At 38.2% G+C, this 19,339-nt stretch overlaps 1 protein-coding gene across 1 annotated transcript in view; it reads right to left on the bottom strand.

Moving 5' to 3' along the window:
- Positions 1-416: 416 nt before the first annotated feature.
- LOC124168747 (diacylglycerol lipase-beta-like) overlaps positions 417-19,339 on the bottom strand; it is a 208,885-nt gene continuing 189,962 nt past the window's right edge. The window contains exon 14 of the mRNA XM_046547014.1: positions 417-2,986. Within this exon, the coding sequence (XP_046402970.1) occupies positions 2,830-2,986 (157 nt within the window). The 3' untranslated portion in view covers positions 417-2,829. The remainder of the gene's footprint in view (positions 2,987-19,339) is intronic.

Raw genomic sequence — 19,339 nt, 5'->3', positions numbered from 1 at the left:
GGAGCGGAGTTCAAAGCCTTCTCCTCGAAATCTTCCGTAAAGAAATCGGCGAAGGCGGGGAAAAGGAGGCCATCTCCATCTGTCTGCTCAAAGAATTCACCATTACTGTATCGAAAATAGGTAGCTGCTAAAAAGTGGTGAAATATTTGACTAACAATAAATTTATTGCAACAACAAGACAAGAGCAACCACACGCAAATAAAACAACATTCAATAGCCCAGAGGATGAGCCCCGAGTCGGAGCTTGAAACGTTGGCCGATATGGATAAATAAGCCCTGTGGAAATCCCGAGAAGAGTTTACCAACATGCATTGACATTGGATAACAGAATTTAATTACTAATGACCATAATAAGCAATAATAAAACCATGAATATCACTAGCAAGAAGAGGGGAAATGATTTTAAGTACATAAAATATTTGTACATTTTTTATTTCCAACAATTTGAAAATTTAACAATGTCTCATGAAATATATCTATAAAAAACTATAATATCACATTTGCAGCTACTTTCAGACACTCAAATGATCATCCAACTTGAAAATCACAATCACTCCTTTGTTTAAAACAACATTAATAGGGCACTTGCTCACACAACCTTATCATTATTATTGCCATTTGGAAAGTTGCCCTTTTTCCACTTCGAATCAGCATCGGTCCATAAGCCATTGAAACTCCTTCGCAAAACCTTACCTTAGGAAGACATTTGTTGGCGTACCAATTTCCTCGCTCTATAATTCATGAATTGGTACCCAACTGCTCTAAATATTCTAACACTGAGGCACTTCACAACATATACTGGACAAAAAACAAGAATAAAAATTATAAACCGTCGTTTTCCGTTTTATCATTCGTCAGGAATGTATTGAATTGCCCTAAGCCGAAGAAAATGCTGAATTCAAACTCCACAAACTGTCCTATTGGATGCACTATCGCTTATTTTGTCTGACCCTGTCACTACAGGGATATGTTTTCAAATGTCTACATTTGGCAAGATAGTAGTGGATAGAGGATAAGTTCGGGAATACGATGATATTAAAGGAAGATTAACTATAAGAGAAGGGGCTAAATAAAGATGGCTTCCCTAAAAAATTGAAGGCGAATAAAAACATCAAAGATATTTAAAAAAATGCAACGGAATATTGAAATCAGATTCGCAATGCGTAAATTTTCCATAAAAATCACATTTCGCAGCCCAACGCAAAGGACCAAGTCCCCAGCTCACCCCATGGGCCCCAAGATATTACATAATTCATCGCCTATAAATTAGGACGTCAAATACTGTTACCGGGTCAACAAACGGACAGTTACATAACTCTTGTTTATTCGAAAATATCGATACCCACAAAAATAACGGGACTTGTGTCGTAAAGCAGTAGATTTCAAAACTAAATTTTAAGTTTTCTTGTGAAAATTGACGGCTTATTATCTTCCGATTAATTAAGTGCACTTATCATCAGAATTACGGACCTTTCGAGTATGTTCGAAAAAATCATCCATGCGACGACTTATATCATTTTTGCAATATCAAAATTAAGTGTTTTTAATCTAAAATGTTTAATTATAGTCACATAAAAGTAAATGGTCAAATAAATTAATCTCAGCATTAATCCCAGAAACAAGGTAAGAGCACTGTTTCATTTGCAGTGAATAATTGAGAACTTCAGTTATATACTTGAAAATACACTAAACTAGATACCTTCGAGGTGCGAGAAAAAGCCATAGAAGAATCGCCTTGGTATTTTTCGATCACAAGTTTGGAGAGAGAGCCCTCTATAGCGGTCTACAGGTTTATATTTGTTGACGAATTGAAACACAAACGCGACGTGAACATGTTAGACCCGTGCTACAAAGTTGATACAGAAAGGAGAGTGGGTACTATTAATTTTAATCACGCGATGCGCATTTAGCCATGTTCTAAATAAGTTAACTGAGGCCGCTAAGCAGTAATCAAGCATTTAAGTTGTTCGTATTGGTGTTATTTTTTATCGACTTGTAAGAAGTTTTAATAGTTGTTGATATAAGTTGCCCTACTGAGAAATGTACGACGTATCGTTAAAATTCTTTCATAGCATCCGCAGGGGTGGCATTACGTCAAAATCACGCCAACGATGTCTCTTTATCATTATTTGTGACTTTTAAGAATGTAAAAACCAAGTTTTGTTCAATAAAAATACTAGATCCAAGAGTTAAGTGACATTTCATATAAATAACAATCACTGCTACTGCTAATCAATCAGATCTCAGAGAATTTCAAAAGGTAATAATTATTCTTTGGGCTGTGGAAAATACCTTCGTGGCATAAAAGGACAAAGAAAAAGGCTTGGAAAGAAGGAAACATCGAATGCAACCGTCAACCTTGTCATAGTATACAACACCTCCGTCTGCAGAAGCTAAATCAACGAGATAAAAATAACCAATCGGAAATATTGAATAGCAATACGTGGCCCCTTTTTAAAAGCATTTGGGAAAAATTACCCAAGTTCCTCTGTCTATGAAAATGTTCTGAACACCCAATAATCACTGCTGAAACTCAACGGGCATTACAGATTCAGCCCATGAGTTCCTCAACTCGTTTGGAAGGTACTCGGAATATCACTTTGATTTCTAAAAATGAGGCGATTTTCCTCCATAGGTGAGAAAACATCGCTTTACTTTTAAAATGCCTCCAATGCGTCTGGATCAGGAGGATCTTGAGATGGCCTTCGGGTGATTGGGCAGGGCGCAGACAAGTCTTTCGTCCACTGAATGAGGGACATTATGAGGTAATCGTTTTTTTTCACTCCTCTTCGGTAGTTTTCTTTCGCAGAGCGTCTTCCCCGTCCGCCGCTAGGTGGTGTCGCCCGCGAGGTCGTGGTGGTTTAGGATGTCGTTGACGGCCGCTAAGACGTTCTCTGGCAGGTGGTCCAGGACCATGCGTGGCATCACCTCCAGCTGTAAGAAGTGCTCGGGCTGCCGCCAGAAGGCCTCGAACCGGGGACCGGTCCTGAGGAAAGAAGAGAACAACACCTGAGCATAAGCGATTGTGAAATGACCAAAGGAAATATATTTAAGAACGTTTTAAATCCATTTAATATATGAAGGACGTATTCATAATCGCCGAAAACCAAGTAGATATTGAATTTAATTAACTGACTTTTATTGCTGACATGACGAAGGACCACAATCGCATACGAACATTTTACGAAGTGACTTTAACCGAGGAGACTTCAAGCGAAAATTTCCGCGATAATGACTTTGGGTATTATTGGCAATTCGATGCTCATTTTTCTAGATTCGGCGACGACCGATAGATGTCTCCTCCGTTGGGCGGTTGTTAGCTCATCAATTGCTCGCATGAGGTCCTTCGTAAACTCATAATCGAGACCCAATAATGCCCCGTGTAATGCGGTGGATGTTTCAAACGTACACAGTGTTAATATAAATTCATTCTGTACGTTCCACACTGTCACTTAATTATCGACTATAGTTTTGACACAGTTATGTCATTAAAAAGACACAAATTCTTGAAAACCCAATTCCTCGAATACTCTTATATCAAGGGGATCGAAAAGGGTTGGGGTTGGAGTCGATGTGTGGATAAGAGAAAAGGACACGAAAAGTGAGAGGTGCTTTCTTTTGGCCAAGTAGGGAGTGGGAGATTTTAATAAGGAAGGCGTATAGATAAGGCGGAAGGAGGAATACACGTACAAACAACCACCACTGTGACGTCAGCACAAGCAGTCAAATACATTTTAAACTGTAACAATTTCATAAAAGGTGAATGCCTATCGAATAAAATATCATTTACTACTTCAATACGGCAATTCTAACTTGAGTAAATTTTTTCAGGATTAAAAAAAACATCAAGTTTTTTTTACCCCCGTCATCCTTATGAGTTATTAAAATTTGAAAAAAAAGAATATACGATTGTATGATGTGGCGAGTCCCCAATTGTATGAGTAGTGAGGGATTTTAAGGAAGAGTAGTTGAAAAGTATTTGGAAAACCTTGGAAAGCAGGCAAATTAATCAGCTACATCTTGAGACACGATGGCCTGATGGAAACAGTGGTTTAAGTACATGTGGAAGGGAAGAGGTGAGAAGATAGAGCTCGCAAGAGATACAAGGTGAATGAGACAAAGGACGTGAAACAGAAGAATTGTATTGGTATTAAAAGATTAGCCGATTGGAGAATTAAGTGGAGAGCTAAGTCAAACCAATCTTCCGATTTCTTATAGTTGATGATGGAAACGAACCTGAAATGGATATGCCGACGAGTAGCCAAGTGCCGAAAAAATGGGTTCTCATATTCATTTCAAGATTATTTAGAAGAGTCGATCAGCAGACAAGGTACATATAGTGACTAGGCCAAGCCAAGGTAAAGATAACTGATGAAGCAATATAAATCCAAGGTATGCCTTAGGAGGGAACCTTTTCAAAACGCCGTTTAAACCTTTGAGACATTCAAAAAATATGTTACGGATTGAAATATTTGGTACATATAGTGACTAGGCCAAGCCAAGGTAAAGATAACTGATGAAGCAATATAAATCCAAGGTATGCCTTAGGAGGGAACCTTTTCAAAACGCCGTTTAAACCTTTGAGACATTCAAAAAATATGTTACGGATTGAAATATTTGTAGACGATGTGAAGGATATTTTAGAGAACCCACACAATAGGGTGTATAAGAAAACGAACATCAAATGAGATGACTACATATGCTGATTGCGGAACTGATTGTGAGTATACAGCTGCGTCAAACCAACCTCAGGATTCACGACCGATAATCACGATGAATACTACTAGTGACTTACAGGGCATGGACAATGACAGCAGCGGAGAAATGAGGGGGGAAGTTATATGAAATGTACTGTTACAGAAGAGTGACGAGGATAAAATGGATCCGCCGAGTAAGTAATGAAAATTTCCTCAGAAGAGTAGGAGAGAAGAGATGACTCATGAAAACCTTAATAAGAAGACGGGAACAACCTTATCGGCCACATATTGAGGTATAATGGTCTAATGAAGACAATCGTTAAAGTAAAAGTGGACATGAAACACATAGAATAGGTAAAGAAGGATGGTAAAGAGAAGAAATACATGGGCATGAAATGATTATCAGACAGGATAATTGAGTAGAGAGATGCATACAATCAATTTCAGGATTGTCGACCAGCAATGTCGATGATGATATGAAAATACACGAAGCGTCATTAGGTGATTTCGGATATGAAGGGTGACGAGGAAAAACCGTGATAATTGAGGAAGAGAATGGACGATGGAAAAAATCATTGTATTTCGCATTCTTTTTTCGTAACGCCGCAGCTCTTTCGAATTGATTGGCGAACGCGAATTTCATCAATGCCCGCCACGAACACATGACAGATATGCAGTCAGAACCGCGGCTCGCCGAAACTCAATGCCTAGGCTATCAACGACGGGTGATGCTAAAAAAAACTGAAAGGATCTAAACGAGCAATTTCTGTGGGTTAATCAGTTGATATTGACGGGCATCTGCCAATCTGTCCTTTTTTTCCCCATTCCACTTCTTCACCAAACGTCATGGATAATTATGAAAACACCACTCGGACGTTCCGTTCGGATTTAAATGAAAATTCGGATCTGAAATAGGGCCGACCTGAGTGGTCTGTCATTCGAAGCTCCCACACCAATCAAGGATTCACGGAGATATAACCGTTGCGTCATTTCCTTCCTCCGATTTTACTCGTCAGGGGCACTAGAATGCAGCACAAGACTCACTCATTCCGCCCCTTCGAATGTTCATTCATCCCAACTTCATTCAAGAATGTCTGCAGCACATTTTTCAGTTAATTTTCAGCATGGACGCAATGTATTTGTTTTCCTGGATATCAGAAAATTACTTATGCCACTTATTTTATCAGAGCGTGACCACGGTTTCAATGAATTATCATCATCTTAAGGCGCAAATTATCATTTGTTAATCTTATTGTTGTTACCTAGTTACCACAAGGTAAATCAAGAGTAAGTGAATTTTGCTAGCGTATTTGTTTGTTGTGTGTTCACAGCAATATCATTTCACATTCGTCTACGCACAGTTCATGCAGCTTTCTGTACACATAGGTATGTTTTTGCATCTGAAATATTAGCGGTAGGTACATATTTTTCAAGGTTTTGGGGTGAAGATAACTTTGGCGGAACCTGCGGATAAACCAATGAGTTTGCGTTTTACCAAATTATTGCATTACGGTGAAATATTTTTTGTGTTACTTCCTGAATTATTTTAAGTAATCTTTTGAATGATTTTTTAATCCTTTTTTGTAGTGTTTTGTTTTGCTTTTCGTAGGGCATATTTATTTCTTGCATCATTCCATCGTTTTGTGAATAAAAATTCCATTCGCAAATTCAAGTCATACTTTGCATTATAATATCATCATTTTCTAATTAAAATCCCCCTACATTGGACTAACTTAAGACAAAACTGAGACACATGACGTCCACTAAATTCTGCATTAGAAGTATGGAGTGAAAATGAAGAAGTTGTCACAACACTCTCGCGAAAACTAATATTACATTCGAGTTTTGTTCACAGTGACTCCCTCTCATCACTCGCAAACACTGTAATATCTGTCGTAAATATTTTAGGATAAGTGTCAGGATAGAATAATCACAAAATCTAGAAAAGAATTCGGTGGTGCCGGCCCTATAAGCACTTTACTCATGGCATTTTATTCCCAGAATTAATTCTAGCTTGATGAATAAATTAATCTCGAGCATTTCAATAAAGTATTTTACGCCCATTTTGCTGGACTCTTAAACAATGTAATGCCAGTTGCTATGCAAAGGTATGCATCATGGAAGCAGCTGAACGGAGACTGAAGCCCGTCAGGACTCTTTAAATATGGACGAATCCCAGGAATTATATTTTAAATGCACAAAACTGGAATGACAGAATAGCGCATTCTGAGGAGAATTTTTTTTTACTTAGGATCCAAGTAATTTATCCCCTAAGTCGTAACCTCATCTGAATTATTATTATTAATAAATTGTTACGAGTATTAGCCTGGTGGTAACATGAACATATGACGCAAAAACAAAGGAAAACATCTTTTTCGGGAAGGGCTCAAATATATATGAGCGGAGAAAAAATTTCAACGTTGCGTGTTTTCCCATGCATTATTAAATGGAGCGAAATTCTGAAGGTCCTTTTCAAGATGCCGCAGAATTTGTTGACTTGGAACGGGGATATCAGCATTCCATTGTTTAGAGATCCGCAGGCCATTTTGTCATCTCACGACTTTTTTGGAGGTTATGTGGTTGCCGGGGCAATCGAAAACAAGTGAGGGCGTGGTTGCGGTGATATTCATCGAGAGGGCGTGATAGGTTTCGAGTAAAATCCAACTGCTTTATGTGCATATCCATCTTTTTTTTTTATTAATTTCACCTTCTCGTTATAAGTGAGCGACAGTTGTCAGTTCAAAAAATAGAGCAAAGTGCTTTAAAACGTTAAACATACTCCCTTTTGAAACATATTCAAGAAAAAGCTCTTCCAACATCTGAAAGACAAATCTGTCTCCTATAATGTTATTGCTGGTGCATTGCTATTCACTGTCGTATGACACCATGCTGTCTTAATGGAGCTATTTCATAGCATCACCACTGTTATGCCCATTCCTTAATTATTTACCAATTAATGTTTCCCGAAGTACAACAGTACACTGATCTTTATTGAAAATTATTTAATTCCAACGATCGCAGTGAATAAACTATCCATAAGTTGTCTCAGCAGTCACGTGAGAAAAGACGATTTTCATTCCGATAAGACGCCAAACTTCCAGGCATATTCGCGATTAGTAGATCATTTATAAACCATGTTATTTGATAGCAAGTAGCTCCAATAATTATAAAAATTAGCACAGAAGTCGGTACTGCTAAGCCTCTAAGCATTCAATGAATTTCAGTCCCACCGACCGACTTAAAAAAATAAACCCTGAGCAGTTCAGCGAATGTTTTACGAATACTCATTGTCATCTCACGACTTTTATGATGTTTATGTGGTTGCCAAGGGGGTCGCAAACAAGTGAGGGCGTGGTTGCGGCGATATTCATCGATAGTTTGAGCGTGAAATCCAGCTCCTTCCATTGAAAATCCCCGACACGATCAGAGATACATATATATATTCGCATACGCATCGATGGGATCCACGCCCATTTATCTCACATTCACATCTAGACTTCAAATTCGCGAGCTTCGCATTCGCGAGCTTCGTAAGCGTCAAGGGACTCGTATAATGGGCAGCCTATCGTGGTGAGGCGGGTGACAGCATATCAAGCTCAATGACAGAGAAACGGCCATGTTCTCCCTCGATAATATTTCGCTGGACAAAGCGCTGATTCTGAGCCATCTCATTCGCGTTTCGCGTCGTCGACATTCAGATGTTTCGGATGATACGCCTCGCTTCCCCTTTTCGCCGATACCAATTCCTCCCGAATAATATTTTTTTTGCAAAATCTGAAATCACTCGTGAATTCCTGAGAACTATTGCATGCCTACTGCGTAGCACTGCTGGATCCATGAGAGAGTCTTGGAATCACGAGTACATTCAGTCAGTAAGATATTTGGTATATTTAAACTAAGATTACCAAGAAAAAACATATTCCATTTACGAGTGGAGATTGGTGGTTATTTTAAAAACGAAGAAAATTTTTTTCAAGTCGGATTACATCTCCCGAGCGCGCAAAGCTTTCGAAAACTCCGCAACTCGCGCAAATATTTTCCTCTCCAAAGCCTTTACGACGCTTAGGTGTGAAATCTCTGCTAGTCGTGCAGATAAGAAGTGTAAAAAAATCTCTCTATTTCATTTGTGTCCCTGGATACGCCAATTCCTGAAATTTCACGAGAAAAACATTTCTTACGTTTTTCTGAAACAAATTAATTCCAGTAAATTTTGTTCCACAATGGCTGCAGAGAACACATAAGACTTTGCAACCTGCTTTTAATAAACATCATCGTTATTAGCTTGGTTTTAACTTTGAATTATTGAATAAAATGCCAGTTATCTTGCATGGGTGCTTGTTAGTGATGCATGTTTACCTGAGCCTTAATAAAATCGTAGCTAGCGGAATGAGTGTTTGGCTAGAGGTTAAACCTATCACGTAATTACATATGCAATTGTATTAGCACCTGCATGCTAATGAACGAATGCTGAGGAAATATATCACATCCCCTGCCTTATATCCTACTGGTGGTTCGCAGGGTGTTGTGTAGGTGTGGATGTAGATTGCACCTGTATTTTGTAATTCAGTTGAATTAAAGATGAAGGCGATCACTCACTTACCAAAAGGGCAGAACAGCATTACTATCAGTGGGTTTTGGAAGATGGAATAGTTATTTAGTGTTGCAATTATTAGCTATTGCAATTCCGTGCATCACGCTAATGCACATCAACTGTGCGCTGAATATATATGTACCAAAATCCACAAATCGTGAAATCTATGCGGAGCAACTTACCCTATAGGAGGAAATGATAACTCTTTGCACTGTTTGAGCGAAAATTCTCACTGAAAAATGAAATCATCACAGGATACCTGTCCTATTTAAATAAAGTATCACTAAAACTTATCCCGATGACACCTGACGGCATATATGCTCAATTTTCACTCTCTAGGTTTATTTTAAAGGACTAACAAGATATTACCGCGACCATCGAAAATTTTACGATTCCAGATTAGTGCCTCCTCAGCCGGCATGATTGCGATAATGTGCCCTTTGCTATCTCCAGTCTCTTGGTTGAATTACATTCTTGCAATTTTTGCCGATAATAATGATATGGTTTCCATGAGAAATTTATAAAATTTGAATATTATCCTACGATTTTTCCCAAACCAATTTCCATAATAAATTTCGATAGGCTGACATCGTGAGTATGCTATGAGCTAATCGACACTGCCTCTATGAGCAATCGATCTCTGCCTCCATTGCGTTAAAAATGGTTCAAAACAGTTATGGAAGAAATGTAATGGACTGGGTGTCAGTGCTTGCCCGTGCGGTAGTGGTCTGTTCTGACAGCGATGCCTCTGCGATAATCATACCAGGAAGGTAGAGGTTATGGCTTCCGTGCAAAAATTATCTCCTTGGTCTGAGATGAATCACTTGCATGCAACTCCCACTTGACTATACGGGCCATATTAGAACGTGTGCTCACCCCTGAATTTGCCCGAAAACCACTTCTCTTACCTCAAGCTCCTCATGTAGCGCCCGCTTCCAAAACATCGCCAACTGAGGTTGAGGAGTGGTTCGCTCTATTTCCGAGTGGTGGCTCGTCGGAGGCGCACATTTACTTTTGCGGCTGTCTGTACCGTGCAAGTGGTTTGTCCCATAATTTGGTTTGATTGGTTTGAGCTGTTCTTGAATTCAAGGCTTTAATTTCCACACCGCAGCCATTTCCTCGAATACGACGACAGAGAACTCTCCATTCAGGGTATTCCACAAAGTATTAGTAAGTCATTTCTCCATTTCAAGTAAGTGTATGTAGGTCATGCATTTAAAAAGGTTTTACAAAAGTCACCTTGCGCGTCGCTGACGGTAAAGCGAACCATATCTAACGGTGAAATAAGCTGTTCACACATACTCATAATATATACGTACGATATATTAAATATATCAAAATTATAACTTTTCAATGCTATTCTAAAAAACTTCAAATACTATATTGAGAAGAAACGGATCGCTTTTCGCTCAACTACCCGCTGCGGGCATTTTTGAAATCGATTACGAAAAGCATAAATTTAGTTCTTCTGCGGGACGTGGAATATTTCGGCTCTGCATCGTGAACGGTTGAGAAAAATTCACTTGCAATTCTATGAGAAAAAATTCCCTCGACCGGGAATAGAACCACGGGCATTTCGTTTCATGGGCCCCACCGCAAACCACTAAGCTATACATACTAGGTTGTTTATTTTGTAGGTCCCTCGGTTCGCATAGTTATTTGACGAAGTTTATAGTGGCGGATGTTACGATGCAAGTTATGGATGTGGGTTTGTAGGACTTCTTTTTATCAGCTAGCAATGACAAATATTTCATTTTACAATTGTTATCGGTGGTACTTATTCGCAGCTGGTTCCGCTACATTGTAGCATTATCAAGTGTTAAAATAGGAATTGACTAAAATAGTTACTTTACCGCTTGATGACCCTACTGTGTAACGGAACTAGTTGTGAATAAATACCACATGATAACCGCTGTGGACTACAAAGTAATCAATAATAACCATAAAATTCATGTCTTTGGGGTCCATCCTCGATGACAAAGCAAAGAAATATCAAAGCTGGAAACAAGGTCTAAAATGTAGTTTTTAACCCGCTGAGAATCCCGAGAAAAGTTTACCCACAAGAGAATATGGGCCTCCATTTAGCCACTACCTAAGATAAACGGCATTCCTGCGCTATAGCCGCGATTGGCGGTAATTGTGAATCATTACAAAATTTCAGGAACCCATGGTCCGAGTTTCGATTCACGATTGAGGCTTGCATATTTCCCACAGCAGCAATTAGTGCGTACTTCTACGGGATGGACTGGAGATTTAGTCCCTTGGTTACTTAATAAAAGGGAAAAAGCTAACGATCTCTGAATCTTCGCGCAGAGCAGCTCATCGAAACTTTTTTCGTTTCGACTGAAAGGCGGACGTGCGGATGACAGCGCCGCCAAATCGGATTGCGAGTGAAGGATGAATTTTCTGCTGGGATTCGCAAAAATAATAACTGCGGAATCTACGCAGCCCTTCGCCATAGAATCTCTTTCAGCTTGGAGCAGAGAGGGAATCACATCGAAAAGACACGCGTTTAAAAAAATATCTAGATGGAAGGGAACAGAATGACACACCTCGGATTCCCCTGACGCTTCTCCTTTTTTCATTATTTTTAAACGCCCTCCTCACGTGGAATGCGAAAATCAATCTTTGGATGAGTTCGATCGCGTTTTGATTGCAACCGTTGGAAAGCTCACCGGCCGCTCACCCACACTCCGCGACTCCATACGATGCCTTCTCAAATTTATTCCTCCCCACCGTCACAGCCAGAATGGGATCATACACTTCCCAAATTGTAGAAAAATGGATTGCCCCGGGACCGAATTGAATACCTTCACCAACATTAATGAACAATCCTAGGATTGTAAAATTTTACTCCGAAGACATAATATAGATACAATCCACATACCTGCCACCAAGATTAAAACCTGCATCGGGACACCGAAAGATGACTTGGGCCTCAAAACCTCGGGAGTGTACAGCGTCCCGTGTGAGTGCGGTCACGTTTACATTGGGGAAACTGGCCGCGCAATCGAAAAACGTCTGACGGAGCATGAAAGATGCATACGCCTGTTTTATCCACTAAAGTCGGCGGTAGCGGAGCATTGCTTGGACCTCGGTCATAGGATGGACTTCAAAAATACGAAGGTTTTGTGCCGCACTAATAACTATTGGGATAGGATTGTAAAGGAGGCAATTGCTATTAGCCTTGAGGAGAAGAGTTTAAACAAAGATAAAGGCAGTTGAGCAGTGCCTAGAATGCCATAATTAATCGCTACATCCGCACACAGCAATAACGGCAACCAGGAATATGAATAAATAAATAAGTACCGTAAAAAAGTACCATTGAACCCCTGAATACGATGGCAGACTCAGCCATTGAAACGTTGGGAGAATTAACCCAATACCACACCCGGCGGGAATCCCGAGAAATTTTTCATTAATCCTAGGATTGGTTCGACGCAGCTCTCCATTCTTCTCTCCTATCCACTAGTCTATTCATAGTGGCATAATGATTCTCTTTAATATCTTATTCTTTCCTTCCATCTGTCCATCTAAGAATGCACTCTTGAATACCTTGGGAGTGGTAAATACTCGAAAAGACAGAATCAAATAAAAATCAGACGGCTCTTGATAATGATGTGAAAATATTGCAACCGGTTGAGCAAATTAAAAAGTGTGGAAAATTATTACAGCCGTTTGTATCATTACCATCAATGAATTTCCACAAGGCGAACTCGTCGAAAATAATCTGATTCTGAATGAGTTTTTACTTAATTTCACAGCACCTAAAAATTATCAAAGTACGTATCCTTAAGCGTCATTGCTTGCACAAGTTTTTATTTTTATAGTCGAAGTACTGCCTGAAGCGAGACACTACGTCTGCAGTCGTGTGTGTCTATACTGGGTTGGCGTTTGACTCTTAGAAAGACGAGGTCTGCCCTTTTTAGCTCAGCTGTGTTTCCAAGGCGACAGCATTGAAGAGGATCTCTTCCGTTGAGGCTTGATCCATGTTCTCACCACATTGGGATCATTTAAATCGGTTTTCAAAAATGTCCGCATCGTAGCGATCAGAGCAGAGGGATCCGTTTATTCCCAACATTTCCAATCGAGATTTTGCACTCACATAGCAGTTAAGAGATGAAAGCATTAAGAATCATCTCATCATGAATTTCAATTTCGGTTAGAAGCCGTGATTTCAGTTTATTTTCCCGTGGAAATCGGATATCTCTGCCGCCAGCGACGCGAGTGGCGACTTTTATAAACCTATTTAAATGAGCGTTCGGAGATATTTTTGCGGCCGACATGGGAATCCTATATCGTAATATTCTTGATCATTTGTGAAAAATCAAATTTGTAATCACGTCATAAAAAATGCTTTTTTCGACTCGATCGTAATATTTACGGCAGACAAATACATTACCTTTTCATTTAACGACACGAAATAACTCGATCTCCAAATGTATCGCACATAGAAGTCAAAGTGAAATACCTCGCATTTTTCACGAGACAAAACTTCACATTTGACATTACTTGAAAGAAAAACTCATGCTAACAAGGGCTAATAAAGGTCTCCCTAGATCTGGTTTATACCAAAATAATAAGTTCTAATTTCTCTGCATTTTTCCTCCTAAATCCAGGTGGTTTCTGCAATAATTACTGTGATGCATAAATACGTTTTCATCTCTCTGTGAAAACAAAGTTCACCTACAATTTCAAGACTCCTTCGAGCCTTTCACCATAATTAATTTAACATAATTTCATTTCATATGCTCTCATTGATCTCATTATATGTCACCGGTGCGCATAGCAAAGAGCCCACAAACATTATTTACTAGAAATCTATTGATAAAATGCATGGATAGAGATAGGCTAAAAAAAGTTACCTACGGAGTTCATTTTCCACAATAATGCAGAGGCATGGATTATTATAATTTCATGCCGTTATTTGAACAGCATCCAATTTCAGTAATCCGTGCTTTTTTCATTTAATGGAAATTGCAATCATACTTTAAAACAAAACTCTACGTAACAAGCTGATTATGTTTTAGAACAATTGAAGCTAATAGAAACTAGCGCAATTTCATCCCTTTGAGTCTATTATTTCCAACGTAAATTAATTTGATTAAGCAGGCACATGTTGTTTTGAAAAGTTTCAATTTTATCCCAAAAAATTTCAATTTAAAATTGATTGTTGTGCCTGTAAAACTTATAAAATAATTCTTAAAATAGGATTACGAATAATATTATCGCACACCTGAGGGTACCCAAAAATATTTGATATTTTATCAATCATGTTACTAGAAATTTAAAGGATTATTTTCTTGATTGTGCAGGTGGGACGCTGAAATTAATTCACATCGGCAATGCACCAAAAACATAATAGAATAATAAGTGAGAATAATAATGGGACTTAACAGTCACCTAGTATGTGGTGCGTCTAATCCAGGATTCAGAGTATTTTTCTATGAAATAAATTTTAGTTTAATCTAAAAATTACTGTCCATGTTTGGCCATTAAGCAAATCCCATATTTCGCTACAATAATATGAATTTTATTACAAGAAAATATTTCCGCTGAGTAAAATGAAAATTAATGATAAAAACCAAAATCCTGACTTCAGCCAACAAATTGCGCGCATCTTGTAGATGAACTCGCTTTTCGATGAAACGAATTTTCAAAAATTCCGAGGAAATGATATCAAACTCCACAACTCGTCGACAGGCATTAACGATAGTCAACAATTGCTTGGAGATTTGTTTACAAACACGGTAGTGAAGTGTCAGCTCGAGATGGGATCACAATGGGGAACATGCACAATTTTTTTAATGTACTGGAATAAGAAGGCCTCTACCTCAAATGTTCTCGACCAAAATTTTGCATATGAATAATGCTTTTTAGCTGAGTTATGAGTCTTTAAAAATTGATCTTCATCGGCTACTTGAAAACACGACGTCATGGGAGCGTGACGTCACGGCACGGTATCCACTGATGGCAGTCTGAGGAAGTGGATAGAAAATCGATCTACGAGGGCTCAAATGCAAATTTGGTGAAAATAATTGCTGTTTTAACGACAAAATGCAGACTGTGAATATGTTGGGTTGCCAAGGCGTTGTTGAAACAAATAAAGGGGATTGTTTGGGTATATTTGGAAAGATAAAATGAAAATAATAAATAAGTTGGTTGCATATTGTGATCTACGTTGCAAACCCACATCATTTGGTTAGTGGAATAAGTGTATTGCAGTATATTCAATACACAAACGTGTGAAAAAAATATATATCGTATTTAGTGCCCCGCCACTCAAGTACCTCTATTTTCTCGCCGGAAAAGGTTTTTGGTTGTGCCCCAAAGGACAAAAATAAGAGAAGAAAGTGGTTGATGACCTACAGAATGGAGTTCAGTACTTCATTTACATAGTTAACGGGATATTTCTCAACGTAAGTACACTCTTGAATCAGGGTTACCGAAGGGTTTTATGAAATCCCCAGCATTTCTCGGATGCCCACCAAATTTATCATGTAAGTATCACTCATTTCACCTTGTAAATAACCCTAGAAATGTAGCTAATAGTCCACCGACTGTAGGATTTTACATCAAGGAAGGTGGCTATTCATGAGAACAAATAGTGATTACGATTAAACCACGGGGAAAATAAGGAGTATACGAGACATATGTGGCTTTTGGTAAGGTAAACTAAGTATTTGCTGCTGTGATTCCCATAAAGTTTGCTGCATGTCAGCGGAAAATCTAAAATTTCGTCTCGTTTCCACAGTGGGTTTCTGTTCAAAAACAGGAACTTGAGTAAGTACAGCGTAAATAGTAATTGAAACTTATTTTTGTGTCTATCAAATACTTTTTTTTACCTTTTCTCGATCATTTGGGTCTCAACTGCGGCCGATTAGGGAAGACTGTTTAAGTTCCGCATGGTAGGTAACTAAGTAAATACATAAGATAGATTTTCAGCTATCAATGGATATAATAAATCTTAATGAACAATAAATAAATATTTAAAAACGTTCGTAAAATAATTTTCATTAATCGCGTAATTATTTACCTGCCTTATTTTACTCCCGCATCGCGCTAGTGACGAAGCAATCACTGTTTTATATCAGAAAATCAGCCGCCATAAGGAAGTTGACCAAAGGTAAATTGAGGTATGGTGCTTTCTTAAATCCCTCTTTAGTCACTTTGTCCTTTTAGGAACGCTACAAAGCCCGGCGAAGATTTTTACTTCGATATCTTGCATTCAAGGCTCTACCACTCAACTCTCTTTGCGAAGTGAATGGTGTACCGTGCGATGACGTCAGAAGGCGTTTCAGGTCACGTGACTTCAAGCGATATTCGAGAATTTTCTATTAGCATATATTAACGTTTGCGGAGTGCTGGGAGAGTTTTGGCTTATATATTTGGACTCGTGAGAAAATTGTCTATTCAATGAGACTAACTAGCATGATGAACAAATTTCATGCTTGTTCCCCATTAGCTCCAATTATTTTGCTAAACTTTTAAGGTATATAACTAATAAAATGTTATATTGTTACGAATATCAGCCTTTAATTTGGTTAAAACAAAACAAAAAATTTAATTAGTAGTTTTGACCGACTTAAAAGCAGTTGTAGTGTAACCAACTCCTGAAAAAACTACCTTAAGGCCAAGATTAATTTGTTTCGTGAACTTTTACTATATTTCAATGTTTATTCTGTAATCCGGGGCTGAGATGAATCCAATAAAGCAGGTATCATGCAAATCGGGTTATGAATGGTGTTACTAACACGAAATACGACTTTCTTTTATATTTATAGAAGAGATCAATGACGAGAGAAATATATTGGATGGAAATGCTGAAGAAATATTCCTCCGAGAAAGTTTAATAGATAGGGAAACATAAAGAAGAACACAAGAAACAAATAACATAAAAGAAGTGAAGTCAAAGCCTACTTGGTAAAAGGGAAATGGAAGGCAGCAGTATCTTAGGATTGTAATATCATATAATCGGTATTTCTACTCTGATTTCCAAGGATTAAACTGAATGATGACAATCCCCGCGGTATTACGGGCAATAAGTTCATTTCTTTATAGTAATAAATACATTATAAATAGTGAAAGTGTCAGAATTGCCAAATGATATTGAGTGTAGTAATGGAACGAGTATGATAACTGTTGATGACTCGACAGCAATCTATTATCTCCGTCCTAATGCAGACGTCATCATGCCACTTCAATGAGATATTGCATTGCACGCTACCCTTTGATTAGCTAGCAAGTGAGAGGACTGAGATTGACCGTGTAGGCATATAGGCAATAGATCCTCTCTGCTATGCACACTAGATTGATCACACACACGTTGAAGCGATAGTGAAGCAATAATCAACTGCAGGATTGTATTACGAGTTTGCTCGCGGGAGATTTAATCAAGAAAAATACTATCACATGCGACTGCGACAATCAAATAACCTGTTCAGACCCAAACATATTTATTTTGAAAAATTCATTGATCAAATTGGAATAAAAATGTATAGTTTTCCACAAAAATTAATTTTTAATTCAAGTAATTTCAGTTTAAATTAATTTTCGATTCAAATAGTAATTACACTGCTATTTCAAGAAACAGTATCGGTGACTTTGAAACTGGGGACAAATTAACAAGTTATTTTTCTATTTTTTGTTACGCCACGTTATTCCGATATGGGCGATTACCGCTCCATCTAGCCAGGATGCTAGAAATTTATTTTTATTCGTAATTTTTCTTTTAATTCTGCTCAACATTTAAGTAAATGATAAATCCCTTATCAAAGTATAAAGAAGTGGTAGCTTATGACTGAGCACCCAAACCAACTTCTTGAAAAATATATTACGAAATCTTTTTGCTATATAAAAAATATTGGCTGATTCGGTAATGACCGATTCGTTAATGACCGAAATGAGAATGCATGTCCTCATTTCATTTATCTGACTCAAGACTTGTATTTTAACTTTCAATCATCACCATAAGTCAGCAACCGGAAGTTTGTTTAGGCACAGGCCTCCATTCATTTCCCCCATCGACTATTATTTTAAGACTTGGATAGCTCTTAGAAACTATGGTCCATTGAAATAAATTGGAAAAATAAATCCAATACTTCATAAGTATTAGAAAGCATAAATTTCTTAGAATCTCCATTGTAAAACTATAAAGTACCTATTTTATAGCACAAAAGTTGCTGGCGCAATTATCACAATTAAAAGATTCACGGAATATGCAGACATTAATAATTATTTGATGCGACATTGCCATGAAATTTTAACAAGGGCTCGAATGGACATGGCGTTCGGCGGAAGAAGGAACTTTTTAGTTTCCATCTCGCTCAGTAAAGACATTTATAAATCTATCTACGATCCCGATTAGCGTTAAGATAAGCATGTAGTCAATCAATGGACTAAATTATCCCTCTTCGCCAAATTAGAAATACGCGCTTGGGGTACTAATCCACATTAAGAAAGTCAGCACTCTGTCTTTTTTACCGATGATAAGCATTCACAGCAGAGAAAGAGAAGGGACTGATGAAAATTATAATCCATATGGCACAAAAAACAACGTTAATCTAGTAAACAATGAACATGAGGAGGGGAAGGCGTTTTGCTGCTTGCTAGTAGACGAGTGACCGAGCAAGAAGGTAGCAAATGATCAGTAGAATAGTCCATGCGAAGAAGGAATTCCTCCAGAAAGGGAATCTCCGAACAGATGTATGTATAAACGAAGGTAAGGAAGAAATTCATTAGGGCTTACTTGTGAAGGGTGCTTCTTTATTTAGTGAGGCATGGATGCGGATAGAATTGGAGAAATCTAGGTTAGCAGCTTTCAAAATTAGGTGCCATAGAAGAAAGAAGAGAATAAAATGGATAGATAGTGCGAGAATTGTGGAAGTTCTTCGAAGAGTAGGAGAGAGTATTTTGAAAATCTAGAGTCGAAGACGGAGCAATTTAATCGGCTAAATGAGGTTTTGATGACAATTATTGCTGAAAGACAGGTGGTAGGGAAGAAAAACAGAGGTAGGCTACAGATAGATAGCACATTGAGCAGATAGTTAAG

The sequence above is a fragment of the Ischnura elegans genome, chromosome 12 (genome assembly GCF_921293095.1).
Source record: "Ischnura elegans chromosome 12, ioIscEleg1.1, whole genome shotgun sequence".
In the NCBI taxonomy this organism is placed as follows: domain Eukaryota; kingdom Metazoa; phylum Arthropoda; class Insecta; order Odonata; family Coenagrionidae; genus Ischnura; species Ischnura elegans.
Note: the sequence above shows the minus strand (reverse complement) of the source record. Positions and strands in the feature narration are given on the sequence as shown.